A 13389-nucleotide genomic window follows, 5' to 3' on the forward strand; every position below is an offset into this window, starting at 1 on the left:
CCTCATGGTGTTCAATAAGGATGAGTGCAGGAGGAGGTGTTCTGGGGAGAAATAACACCACCAGCAGCACAGACTAGCGGTTGTCCTGCTGGAAAGCAGCTCCATGGAGAAAGACCTTGGACCCCCAGTGAACAGCAAGTTATCCACGGAACAGCAATGTGCCCTTGTGGCCAAGAAGGCCAACAGCATCCTGGGGTACATCAAGAAATGTGTCCAGCAGGTCTAGAGAGGTTCTTGTCCCTCTCTACTCTGCCCTGGCAAGACCATGCCTGGAATACAGTGTCCAGTTTTGGGCTCCCCAGTTCAAGAGAGACAGAGACCTGCTGGAAAGATCCAACGGAGAGCTACAAGGATGACTGCAGGACTTGAACATCTCTTCTATTAAGAGAGACTGAGAGACCTGGGGCTGTTTAGTCTTGAGAAGGCTGAGAGGGGATCTTATCAGTGTCTATGAATAGCTGAGGGGTGGGAGTCAAGATGAAAGTAATGGTCTCTTTTGGGTGGTGCCTAGTGATAGGACAAAGAACAATGGGTACAAGCTGGAACACAGGAGGAGACACCTCAACATGAGGAGAAACGTCTTTGCAGTGAGGGTGATGGAGCATTGGAACAGGCTGCCTGGAGAGGTTCTCTGGAGGATTTCAAAACCAGTCTGGATGTATTCCTGTGCTGTCTGCCCCAGCTAATCCTGGTTTGGCAAGGATGTTGGACTAGTTGGTCTCTAGAGGTGCCTTCCAACCCCCAACATTCTGTGATTTTGTCCAGAGGATATAGCCTCAAGTTGCACTCTGAAGAGCAGCTCACATGAACTGGTCCCTGCTTCTCTCTGCTAATGAAGTGAGCCTGAGGCAAATCTTCTCCATTACCTCTCCTACACCATCCGCAGGAGTCACTAGGATCTCATCACTACCATCACCACCACCTGTGTGGCTCCCAGCAGATCTTTTATATCCCAAATAAAAAGCCAGGCTTTTTTATTTCTGTAATGCTTCTGCCCTGTGGTAGTTTTCCCTGTTTTAGCTGGTGGCCTTTGCTCCTTGCTGAGGTCTGAGTAGGCAAGCAGAGAGATGACCACATTGCAGAGAGAAGCATTTGGTGCATGCAGACAGCACTTGCTCCCTTCCAAGGGGATTTTTTTCACCTATTTATCTGTCTGATGTCTGTAGTTGTCACAGGCTAAATGTCATTTAGCAACAGGCTGTAGGGATAGAGAGAGACTGTTTTTCAAGCCCCAGCCTCTGCACATACCTTGCAGCAGGTGACGCAGGGACACGTGAGAGATCTGAAGACCAGCACAAGCCTGCTGCAGCCCCAGCAGCGAGGAGGGGAAAGGCATAGCTGGAGTCTGTCATCATCCATACCATAATGCTTTGTGTGAGCAGCAAGTGACAAATGTAGGGCAGAGGACGTGGCCTGCAAACCCCCGCCCCTTCTCTCCAAGCTGATCCTGCACCATGGGATGTTGGGCTATGGCAGCTGAGCTGGGCTGAGCTGCCTCCCAGGATTTAGTACAGACGCGGCAGCACAGGCAGAAATGAGCAGAGCTGAGGAGTGCCTCTTCTGGCAGATGTCAGAGAAACCAGAATGGCTTAGGGAGGAGCAGTGAGGGACAGAAGCTCCCTTTCATCCACCATTTCTTCAAGACAAAAGTGATATTTCAGGATTTGAAAGTGGAAATATTGATTTCCAGACATAGTTATGAAATGGGAGGTGGAGGAAATGCTGATAAAAAAGGCACACCTTGAGTGCTGGGTTCAGTTTTGGAGCCCTCAGTACAAGAAGGCTTTGAGGTGCTAGAGTGGGTGCAGAGAAGGGCAATGACACTGGTAAGACAGGTCTTGAGGGGGGAATTGAGGTTGTTCAGTTTGGAGAAAAGGAGGTTGATGCAAGACATTCATGCTCTCTCTACAACTACCTAAAAAGAAATTGGAGCAAACAGCCTCAAGTTGCATTAGGGAAAGTTTAGCTTGGATATTAGAAGAAATGTCTTCCTTGAAAGGGTTGTCAAACACTGGAACAGGCTCTCCAGGGAGGTGGTTGAATCCCCATCCCTTGAGGTGTTTAAGAGGCATAGACATGGTGCTACAGGAGGACATCGGTTAGCACCAGATTTGGTAGAGTTCAATAATGGTTGGACTTCATGATCCTGAAGGTCTTTTCCAACCAAAATGATTCTATGATTAACCTGTTTGTTCTTGGAGCTGAGACAATCACCCTACCTGCAGTGCGAAGATGGTTCCAACTGTGCAGGGCTCATAACCTCTACTGTGCCATCTGTATTTGCATCAGCAAGAGCCAGTGTAGTTAAGGGAAATCTTTTTCAATAATCTCAGTGTGGTGGGGGTTTGAAGGAACCTCTGGAGATTATTTAGCTTAAAGCAGGGTCACCGAGAGCAGGCTGCCCAGAATCACAATGTCCAGGCAGGTTTACAATCTCTCCGGAAGAGACACCACAACCTCTCTGGGCAGCCTGCTCCAGCTCTCTGACACCCTCACAGCAAAGAAAGTGTGATGGGCACATCCATACCCAATATCTCTCGTGGTCCCGTACTCTCCCGAGCTCAGCCAACCTGAGTCGGTGGCTTTGTAGAACCCCTAACCCCCTCAAGAGCTGAATAAAGCCCAAGCTGCTCTTTCTCTTCTTCCCCCGGAAGGCTTCTCAGCGTCACTCCAAACCCTGAAAACCCCGGGGCTCCCGCCGGGTTGCTCCCGGGAGCCGCTGAGCACCGTTTTTCCGGCGGTGCGTCCGCAGCCAGCGTTTCCCCTGCCATCTAGTGGGGTTTCTGCAGCCCTGCAGCCCTACTAATCTGTGCTGCTGTGGAGCCCACAGCCGGTGTACAGGGCGGGGGAGCGGACATGGACCGGGACGAGTATGCATCGCCCAGGGCTGGGGTGAGCCCCGTGGAGGCGGCGGTGTGCACCGGGAAGAGGCTGTAGGCGGGGAGACCACGGCGGGGGTGTGCACCGGGATTGTGCATGCACGGGGGTGTTGTGCCCCGCGTGGACGCTGTGCACACCGATCGGGGGTAGTGTACCCTTCGGTGGGTGGTGTTATGGACGGGGAGGTCTGTGCGCGGAGGAGGGGTGTCCCGGGAGCGAGCCGTGCGGGGTGCTGGCGGGCGGGGGGGCATTCAGCGGGGGAAGAACCGTTCACGCATAGGCTGAAGGGAACCCACCCTTGGCGACACGCACCCATCCAGCCACCCGAGAACTACCGGACGTGGCGTGACCGGGGCGGGCGCGGCGGGGCGGGGCGGAGCGGAGATCCGCCTCCCCGGGCAGCGGGGAGAGCGGACGGCCCGCTGCGGGCCTTGGTTGCTGCGGGCCTGGCCGCAGCGGGAAGAAAGGCCAATGGAAGAGGCGGCGGCGGGCGATGGGGCAGCGGCGGGGTCGGGGGCAGCGGCGGGCGGCATCGCCCTGCACGACTTCAGCGGGCGGCTGGGCGAGCAGCGGGTGCATTTCCACGCCATGAGGCTGCAGGATTCTCTCTTCCTCTGGGTGGGAGCCGCGCCCGCTCTCGCCAGCCTGGCCGTCGCCATGTGCAGTCCCCGGGTGAGTGTCCCCACAGCATCTCCCAGGATGGAGGGTGGCCGGCGGGGTCCCCCGCTCAGCTCCCCGCCGGGGACTGATCCATGCTTTCCTCTGTGCTCCCTTCGCAGGACAGCATTCCGGTGGCCGCCTCGTTGCTGGGGGACCCGTCCGACACCGCCTCCGCTTGCCTCGCCCGACGCTTGGGTAGGTGCCGGGGTGGTGGCTGTGCGCTCCTGTGGTGTGCGGGGAGCGGAGCCCGTCAGGGCCGTGAGGGGGACAGGTCAGAGAGCCAGAGAATCGTTTTTGTTGGGAGTCCTTTCAGATCGTCAGGTCCATCAAGACCACTAAACCATGTCCCTCAGCACCACAGCATCACAGTTTTTAAAATCTCTTCAGGCATGGGGACTCTCCCACTGCCTTCGGCAGCCTGTTCCAGGGGTTGATAGCCCTTTTGGTAAAGAAATTGTTCACGATGTCCAACCTAAATTATCCCTGGCACAACTTGAAGCCGTTTCCTGTCTTCGTATCTGTTCTATGGGAGAAGAGACTAACCTCTACCTTGCTCCAAGCTCCTGTCAGGTAGCTGTAGAGGGTGAGAAGGTCTCCCTTGAACCTCCTTTTCTCCAGACTAAACTCCATCTCCCTCAGCCACTCCTGACAAGACTTATTCTCCAGACCCTTCATCAACTTTGTTGCCCTTCTCTGGACCCACTGCAGCACCTCAGTGTCTTTCTTATAGTGAGGGACACAAAACTGAACCCAGTATTCAATGTGCAGCCTCATCAGCACCCAGTACAAGGGGACAATCTGTGCTCTGGTCCTGCCACCCACACTATTTCTTGTAGAACATGTAGGCTGGGCCTGGGTAAGACCATTTCTGGTGGTCTTTGGCCTATCCACCCTGCTGTGGGTTTGACTTTGAACTTATTTCAGAAGCATCCAAAATCCACCAAAAGCACTGCAACGCTTTCCAGTGGCTAGTGGGATTTTGCATCAGGCCAAAACTGAGTTGATAGTCACCAGGCTTGTACTGCTTGTTTTGGTGATGTAGAGTTTTGTTCAATATGCCAATGCTCAAGTCCTTGTTCTCCTGTTCCTTTATGGCTGCATCCAGCACAGCAGGAGTGGAGCATGATGTATTGGAAATATGCATGATACAGATTTTTAAAGGCTTGCTTGAACACTATCATCACCTTTATATGAAAGCAAACTAGAGCTGACAACTCTGTTCTGTGTTTTAGCCAGCAAGACCAAAAAACAGATCTTTGTCAGCTACAATCTTCAGAACACTGACAGCAGTTTCACCTTGCTCATAGAAAACAGGATCAAAGAAGAGATGATGGCTTTCCCAGAGAAGTTTTGACTTTGCACTGCTGTGAAACAACCTGAAGTTTTTGTTTTAGAAAAACTGGTTGCAAGTTTCACACTGATGTCAAGTTGGTGTATTTGGGTTGTAATATTTTGACTGAATTTACAATTATTAAATAGAGATGGATGTAAATAGAGCTGGACCTGGAATTGATTATTCCTCCCCTGGCTCCGCCTCTCCAGTTTGCTGCCCTGTGAGTGAGAAGAGCAGAAAATAGGCTGCAATGTGCGAATATTATCGTAAAAGTGCCTGCCTTCCATTCAGTATTGGGATCTGTGGGAAAATCATTCCAAATTCTACCTGTACAATTGATCTGCCATGGACTAGGATTGAATTTAGTATGACAGCTTTTAGTGGTCTGGTAAAAAATCCTCACACTTTGGTGCTGTAAAGCTGTGACATACAACAAATGTTACTTTGCTCTTTTCAGCCTTGCTGGTTGTAGCACTAGAGCTCAACTGGATTTCCTTCCGTCTTTGGGGCGCTGGGAACACCAAAAGGGTTTAACAAAGGGTTATCTGTACATCCCCATGAAGGAAACCCCACACCTTGAATTGTGGAGCAATAGGTAAATCTGCTAGGTCGGTGAAAGAGCATCATATGTGTAAATTCAAAGGATTCATTAGAAAATCAGAGACACCACCACCACAAAGTATCCTGCTGCTCTCTGGATCTGCTTTTAGGTAGAATGGGTTTCTGTTCAAAAGCAGATACACGGGCTCTTGTGTCCAATGAGAATTGTAGCTAAAAGGTAACTACTACAACCCCCAAATCAGCTGTAGAGGCAACAGCATGGTGAGCACTGGCAGATGTCAATATGTGCTGTGGCATACCATGGCAATTTGGAGGAACCTGAGGAGTTGCAGGTTCTCTCTTTTCAACTGCAAGTTGACCCCTGACTCAGCCATAAACTTCTGACACAAAACTCGTGCTCCTGCTCCAAAGAAAATACAGAAGAAACACAATGAACTTACCCTGCTGTGGTGCCAAAATGGGCAACTAAAAACTGTTAACTGAGAGGTTGCTGATGTAGAAGGTACAGCCCCTAGATGAGTCTCATCCAACGGGGTCTGAACACCCAGAAGGCTTCGATGCTGCAGGTCTGAATGTGGGTGTAGAGTGTCCTTCCTTACCTGGTGGGATCAGGTCCTTGGTTGCAGTTCTACCTCTCTACTCTGCCCTGGTGAGACCACACCTGGAATACTGTGTCCAGTTTTGGGCTCTGCAGTTCAGGAGAGACAGAGACTTGCTGGAGAGAATCCAATGGAGAGCCACGAGGATGATTAGGGGACTTGAGCATCTCCCCTATGAAGAGAGACTGAGATCCCTGGGGCTGTTTAGTCTGGAGAAGAGAAGACTGAGAGGGGATCTCATCAATGTCTATAAATATCTGAGGGGTGGGTATCAAGTGGAGGAGGCCAGACTCTTTTTAGTGGTTCACAGTGATAAGACAAGGAACAATAGGTTCAGACTTGAACATTAAAAGATTTCACCTCAACTTGAGAAGAAATTTCTTTACAGTGAGGGTGACAGAGCCCTGGAACAGGCTGCTGAGGGGGGTTGTGGAATTTCCTTCTCTGGAGACTTTCAAAACCCACCTGGATGCATTCCTGTGCAGACTACCCTAAGTGATCCTGCTCTGGCAGGACCCGATGATCTCTTGAGGTCCCTTCCAACCTCTGATATACTGTGATACTGTGATCAGAACAGCAAAAGCAACTGCTGGAGAGTATTTTTAATTTACACCACCCAGGAAACAGTCAACTATTCTGTGATTGACTGTAAAGGATAATTAGTTGCAAATCACTGTGCTGATATAATTTGCCTGATTTACAGTCAGCTCATGCTGTTTGGAAAGGAAGGTAGGACTGTTTGATGAGGCGCCACCAACCCATGACAATTAGTTAGCTGCTGCTGAGCTGTTCCAGAAGTCACTGTAAGGGAGCCAGACCATGGAGAGCAAACTGATGGGACAATGTCATTTTATTCTGTACATATACATACAAAGTTCTTCTCAGTAGGTACAACAGATGTAACATCATGCAGACATTTAGCTTGTAAGACTTGTTTTCAGTACTTGATTTAAGCTTGTGCTATGAGGAAGCACCACCAGACTAATTCATGGTCAGAAACATACAGTAACACGATTCTTTAGAACTTCATCAGAAACTGAAATGGGGAGGGAGGTCTCACCCGCTGGACAGAACACACCGCACTCCTTTCCCGAGACGCTTTACACAACACATTTAAAATGAGGTTTGTCATTTTTCTTAAAAAAAAAAGAAAAAAGGAAAGAAAAAAAGAGCAAAAACCCAACAAAACAGAAGAAAAAAAAAGAGTGAGGGGGAGATCATCCACCCCCCCCCACTTCATAGTGTTGTCTTATGTGCTGGCTATAGGTGCAACTTGACATTCACAGAGTTCAGTTAATGGCACTTGTGCTTCCAATTTGGTGACCTTTACTGTTTAGCTCCAGGAAGTGACAACAGTTGAGTAAAAAAATATTGCCATTAAAAATAAAAAAGAAAGAAAGAAACAAAAGTCTGCTGATGCAAACCTAAAAAGTAAATCACAGAACTGCCTTTTCGGAGTGGCCACACACCACCCGCAAACAGGCTGGCTGTTGTTAGCTATTTGCAGCATCTGGCCACAAAAGTATCACTGAAAAACCTTAAAAAGGGTACAACCCCCCCCCCCCAGATCAAGCATAGTGTCATGTTCACATTTTTGTTTAAACTCACAAAGATGGAAAAAAGCCCTTAAATGGTAAACCCAAACAAAAATGCACTGATGGGCTGAGAGATTACTGAAGGTTCACAAGGCCAAAATAGACAGGACAGTGGCGACTTTGTGGTGGCCAGAAAAAGCCACCCTAGAAAAGCCTTTTTCTGGTACTGGCTGTGGAGGAGATGCAGCAGAGGAGCTGATGTGGAACACACTGGGACTCCAGCAGAGCCCTGTCCTTCCATGGGACTGGGCAGAGCAGAGTAAGTATCTCCTTTGTGCCCTGCTGCATCCATCACCTGGTACCCAGCTCCTCCACACAAGATACACTTATGTCAAAGTTTTCCAACCCTGTGAATGCATGTGGAAAAAAGAATAATGATCACAGAAATGTTCATCTTTCCAGGAAAAGGAGCAAAACTGGAGCTGCCAAGGCAGGAAATTTGTTTGTGGTTTATTGTCATGACAGAGGCAGAGGGCCAGACCAAACTGAGAAGCTGGGGCTCCCCACACTGCAGAAGATCAGTACCGATGGCCTGCTTTCAGCCCCAAAAAGCAGCAAATCAAGTCAATTTCATAAGGATTTTACAAAAAAATAATTGCTGCATGTTCCTGTCACCTTGCTTGTTTACTGTATAAATGTTGGTATGTTTAAAGAGCCATTCTCTTCCCTGGGCCTGTCTGTCATCAGAGAGTAACTACTAGAACAGGAAATGATAAAGCACTGTGGGCAACAGCAGGCAGCACACCAGGACCACCGACCATGCCAGAAGCAGCTTTGTGGATGGTCTACACGAGCTGAACTGCAGCTTGAGCACCCAGATGCAGGGCCCATGAAGGAGGGAACTGCTAGCCCTGCAGCAGGATGGATGGTAGAATGCTGCTCTCTGCCTCTGCACTGCTACCTTTGCCATTTTGACGCCTTTTTTCTCTTTTCTTTGACTTGTTTTGCTTCTTCAGTTTTCTTCTTTTTTTTTTTTTTTTTTTTGTGGTGAGCCCCCTTTCCCCTCACCTCGCTCCCCATTCTCCAGTGTGTGGGGCTTGCAACAAGCATCTTGCATCGAAGGCAAAAGTATTGCACAAATTTGGCACGTGAATACTGCACAAAGGGGTAAGGACTGGGATTTCTCCTGTAGGTGAACACAAACTGCAGAAGTCTCAGCACAGAATGAAAAAAGAGAAGCAGCTGTGCCCACACTCAACAATAACACTGGAGGGTAAGGAAGGTCAGGCTCTCGGTGTCCCAGCAAGTCTAGCAGGGGTGAAAAAAATCCCAGTAGTGTAACTTTGGGGAAAACTACCATCAACTGGTCCAGTGTTTCTTACCAGGCTCCAGAAGAACCCAAATGTCCACATCGGTAGAAAAATTAGCAGCTATAGGACAACATTGTTACTCCGAAGGCAACAATCTCTGCCGCTTCTGCAGGTTTACCTGTCCCCTTGCCCTTGTCAGTGACTGAGGCTGCTACTCTCCAATTTACTGGGGACTTAAGAGAGCAGCCTAATGGAGGATGGAAACTTTTAGGTACAGTAGTTAATCAACAATATACACAGCAAAGGAGGAAAGGGGGAGGGGAGGGAGAGGAGGAAAGTGCAACCGGGTGCTTTCCATGCGTCGGAGCACGAGATGTACACCAAACCAAGTGGCAATCGTATGGACACTCAACACAACATCAACATCCTGCTGCTCTGCTTAGCTCAAGGTCTGTGCTAGTGAGCAATCACAAATGGATGGCCTGCGCAGGAGAAGAGGGGATGGAGAGCAAGGAGGATGACTACAATGCAAGAAGCTCTTTGTTTACAAAGTCCTTGCATTGAATGGGATCCTCACCATATTCACGCAGGGATGTAAGGGCTAGAGAAGTCAGGTGGCCACTATCAAAGTGCCACCTGCACAGTAGGAGACAAATCGGATGTGAACTTTGCTCATCCTAGAGTAGGATTGAGCAAATTTAAGTAAAGTGGTGTTGTGTGGGGTTTTTTGTTTGTTTGTTTTTTTGTTCTGAATGAAAATTCTACAAGAGCAGTTGGGGACTAGGGGGAAATCAGAGTAAGTTCATTGGATAGTGAGTCAGAACAAGAAAACATCTCCCAAGGCAGCCAATAGCAGGCTGTAAATCATTATTCACAGGCTATCAATTCATTCCTTACCAGTGGTCATTTTGTCCACCTACATTGTAGTCAAAGTCAGGCTTGATGGGGCTCTGAGCAACCTGCTCTAATTAAAGATGTCCCTGCTCACTGCAGGGGCATTGGACTAGATGACCTTTAAAGGTCCCTTCCAACCCAATGCATTCTGTTATTCTGTGGTTGAAAATTCAAACCTTGGTTCTAAATCCAGGTAAGGCAATGCCAGCATACTCGTTTCTCAGGAGCAGGAATCCCACCTGTGCTGCCTTTTGGGATAAAAGTACAGGTTGTAGCCCATGCTCCTTACTTTTTGTCCTTGCTGGTCCATGCTCTTCTCCTGGAGCAGTTAGTCTGAGGGTTTGGGCCTCCCAGTAATTAAAGCCATTCTGGGCAACCCAAATCTTTATTTCATTGGTCGGATCATTTACATAATCTACACTTACAAGCAAGAACTGTTTAAAACAGATTAATGGACTCTAAAAATGCAGAAGGCTGGTTCTGACTGAAAAACCAGTGTGTTTGGGCAGGATTTTCTTCACTGCATTCACTGGAAAAAAACCCAACTGATTTAGAAAGTAACTTTTAAGTGCACACGGGCTATAAAAACAAAGAGAAGCTGCCTAAAATGCAGTCAGAGTTTGAGTCACAACAGGTTTTGCTTATTAGTTGTTTGTGTGTTTTGGTTGGGTTTTTTTCTTCTTTTGGGTGTTTGGGTTTTTTTTTTTTGTATACAAACACAGCAGGCAACCTGGGTGCTTGGACTTTCTAGACAGGCAGAAGAATGTCACGTAAGTCTGAAATTCAGTCAATTCAACTTTGCAGTGGATCCCTCTTTTCCTTTAAAGAAACATAAAAACAAAACAGAAAACAACCCCCTCCCCCTCTGGTTTCTCTCTTGGAATGGCTGCACCAATTATAACAAGATGGATTCATTTTTGTTATCTATGACAGGAAAAGGAAATAAAGTGCTTCTTGAGAATAAATCAAAATAAATATACTTACTTAATTGCAGGGAAGAAAAACAAAAGAGTTCTGAAGGGCTACCTCCAGCCAAGTCTTTTCTCAGGTGAGTCTTTTTCCCCATCATTTTTTTTTCCAAGAGTAATCTGCACAACAGTTGAATATGCCAAATGTTGCTTTAGCAGCAGAGTTGAATTCCCCCAAGTCTGTGTCTGCTCTGTCACTGGTTTGTAAATTTTGTGCAAAACACCTTTGCCCAAAAGTGCTGCTCCTCCTGCACAACAGCATCAAACAAAATACGAAAGAAAGAGGAGATGGGGGGAAAAAAACCCCAAACAACACAACAAAACAAACTAAACCCAACCCAGCTGAAAACAAAGCAGAACAAACAAACAAACAAACAAAAAAAAAAAACAAAACCCAACCCCCAAAAATCCTAAGGAGGGAAAAGAAGATATCCACCCGGTTACATGGACTTCATCCCGTTGGCAGTGGTGTTCTCCGAGATGCCGTCACTGACGGCTACCGAGTCGTGGAGGCCGGAGTAGTCCTTGAGTTCAGAGTTTGTCAGGAGCAGGGGCTGCTCGCCCTTCTTGTGCGGCAGGAGGGGCTGCCGGGTGTAATGTTCCCCATCCGGGATGTTCTCGGGGAGGTTCTGGTTCTTGCTCTCCGGCAGCAGCAGGATGCAGATGATGCAGATCAGCGTACAGCAGGCAAAGATGACGTGGTGGAGGAAGTAGCCTTTCTGGTTGTGGAGCTCCATGATGGGGGCAGTCAGGCGTCCAAAGCCCGCACTGGCCAGGACCAGTCCCAGGCCACCTCCCCTGCAAGGACAACAAAGATGAGAGCCTGGCCCTGCAACCAGCTCCTTCCAACACAGCCCAAACAGTACTGCAGCCTTAATGGTTCCCTTGGGTTAACCAACTCCCTGTCTGCCATCACTCCAGCATCCCAGATCTCTCTCTGGATTACTCACACTGCAGTTACTCCAGTCAGGAGTTGCTTTGCTGTTGCAGATCACCATGTGCCTCAGTGTGGGAAAATAGAATCCCAGAATTCCAGCCTGGTAGAATTCTGAAGAATCTCTGGAGAGATTCCAGATCTGCCTGGACATTGTGATCCTGGACAACCTGCTCTAGGTGACCCTGCTTTAGCAGGACAATTGGACTAGGTGATCTCCAAAGGCCCCTTCCAACACCCATCATGCTGGGATTCTGTAATGCCATCTATTTGCAAACTCGCTGCTGATCAGATGGGCTCAGATGCATCACTCCCTGGCCCAAAAGCAGAGAAAAAATTATTAACAATAACCAGACCTTTCAGAAGACAAATGGCATTACATCAACTACTTGGAAAAAAAATACCTCACCAGCTATCGAGTGTACCAGAAATCACAGCACTATAAACTCACAAATATCAAATTCACTCAGCCAACAATAGTATTAAAGCTGATCCTCACCAAATCCTTTCCAAAACCTACTGCTGCTCACTTGACAACTACAGGGCAACAAGCACAGGACTCAGTGAGGGTGGTGAGACACTGGCACACGTTGCCTGGAGAGGTGGTAGAATTCCATCCCTGGAAACATTCCAGGTTGCATTGTTTGGGGTTCTGAGCAACCTGCTGTAGTTGAAGATGTCCCTGCTCACTGCAGGGGGTGAGGGGTTGGACTAGATAACTTTAAAGGGTCCCTTCCAATCCAAGCATGATTCTTGGGGCACTAATTGGATCAAAACTTCACGTATGGACCTTCTGATTCTCCGCCCTCAGCAGAGCATCTTTCACAGCCACCAGCCATTTTCCCAAAGGCTGCTAAAGCCCCTGTAAAACACTGGCCAGCTTCCTGATGGCAATTTGGAAGCCCAGCTGAATGCAGCCATTGTGCTGCTGGCTTCCCCACAGCTTCATTAGTACACTCACACGACTAATCGACACAACCAGCTCAGAACACATAGAAAATCACCCTTCAAGCTGGCTCTGGAGCAACAAAAGCCCAGCTCATTTACATTAGGGTTTGCCATGGCTAAATTGTATCTCAACCCCTGAGAAGGACCTGAGGTGAGTTTTAAAAGCTGCTGGAGAAGGACATCAAGCAAGCTGAAAGGAAATGGGAAAAGGCAGCAACAAAGACGGCTCTGTCAGTACGGGTCAAGTGGCTTCAGATTTGGAGGAGGGGAAAGAAAAAAACCAAAAAGAAGTTTTTCCATATGATGTCAGTAATTAGAGCAGGCATTAATTTATCCAGTGCCATCACCTGGAAGAAGGTGGCTTAAAAATATTTCTGCATCTGTGTCCTAGAAGAGTTTTTTTTAACGTTTGATTCTGCTGCAAACACAGAAATGGAAAAAAAATAATTTAAAAAAAAAGGAAAATTGGAAAGACTGCCAGGGAGCAGAGATGTTAATCCTGCCTTCAGATGGCTATTTGTCTGTCCTGAGCAAATGGGCTGACACAGCATGGCTGAGAGTACAGAAGAAGCAGAAAGCTGCTCAAGCTGGAAAAGACTTCATGAGCAACTACTGAAGCTGCCTGCACAAAGCAGGGCTGATGATGAATTCAGACCTGAACTGGGACATAGACCAAACCTGTCTTTCAAAGGTGGTGGCCAAAGGTGTTCTGGTGTTACCATGATCCTCTCTGATGAGGAAAGGCTGAGAGACCTGGGCCTGTTTAG

The 13389-nt window shown here is 48.2% G+C and overlaps 2 protein-coding genes across 4 annotated transcripts in view; one reads left to right on the forward strand and one right to left on the reverse strand.

Annotated features, from left to right (window-relative positions):
* Window positions 1-2856: 2856 nt before the first annotated feature.
* PSMG4 (proteasome assembly chaperone 4) lies at window positions 2857-5020 on the forward strand. Its single transcript, XM_054381973.1, has 4 exons — window positions 2857-2933; window positions 3201-3552; window positions 3660-3735; window positions 4773-5020. Exons 1-4 carry the CDS (start codon window positions 2857-2859, stop codon window positions 4892-4894), a joined length of 627 nt encoding a protein of 208 aa, XP_054237948.1. The 3' UTR covers window positions 4895-5020.
* A 6159-nt stretch (window positions 5021-11179) lies between these two features.
* Window positions 11180-13389, reverse strand: part of SLC22A23 (solute carrier family 22 member 23) — a 94028-nt gene continuing 91818 nt past the window's right edge. For all 3 annotated transcript variants that reach the window (XM_054381704.1, XM_054381705.1, XM_054381703.1), the window contains one exon: window positions 11180-11538. In XM_054381704.1, coding sequence (XP_054237679.1) covers window positions 11181-11538 — 358 coding nt within the window. In that variant the 3' untranslated portion in view covers window position 11180. The remainder of the gene's footprint in view (window positions 11539-13389) is intronic.

This window comes from Indicator indicator, chromosome 6 (assembly GCF_027791375.1).
Source record: "Indicator indicator isolate 239-I01 chromosome 6, UM_Iind_1.1, whole genome shotgun sequence".
NCBI lineage: Eukaryota > Metazoa > Chordata > Aves > Piciformes > Indicatoridae > Indicator > Indicator indicator.

Bases quoted from the DNA above. Each gene is read 5' to 3' on its own strand.
- PSMG4 (XM_054381973.1), top strand. From the start codon at position 2,857: ATGGACCGGGACGAGTATGCATCGCCCAGGGCTGGGGTGAGCCCCGTG. The intron at 2,934-3,200 runs GTAGGCGGGGAG...GCACCCATCCAG, and splicing joins GTGTGCACCGGGAAGAGGCT to CCACCCGAGAACTACCGGAC. The intron at 3,553-3,659 runs GTGAGTGTCCCC...CTCCCTTCGCAG, and splicing joins TCGCCATGTGCAGTCCCCGG to GACAGCATTCCGGTGGCCGC.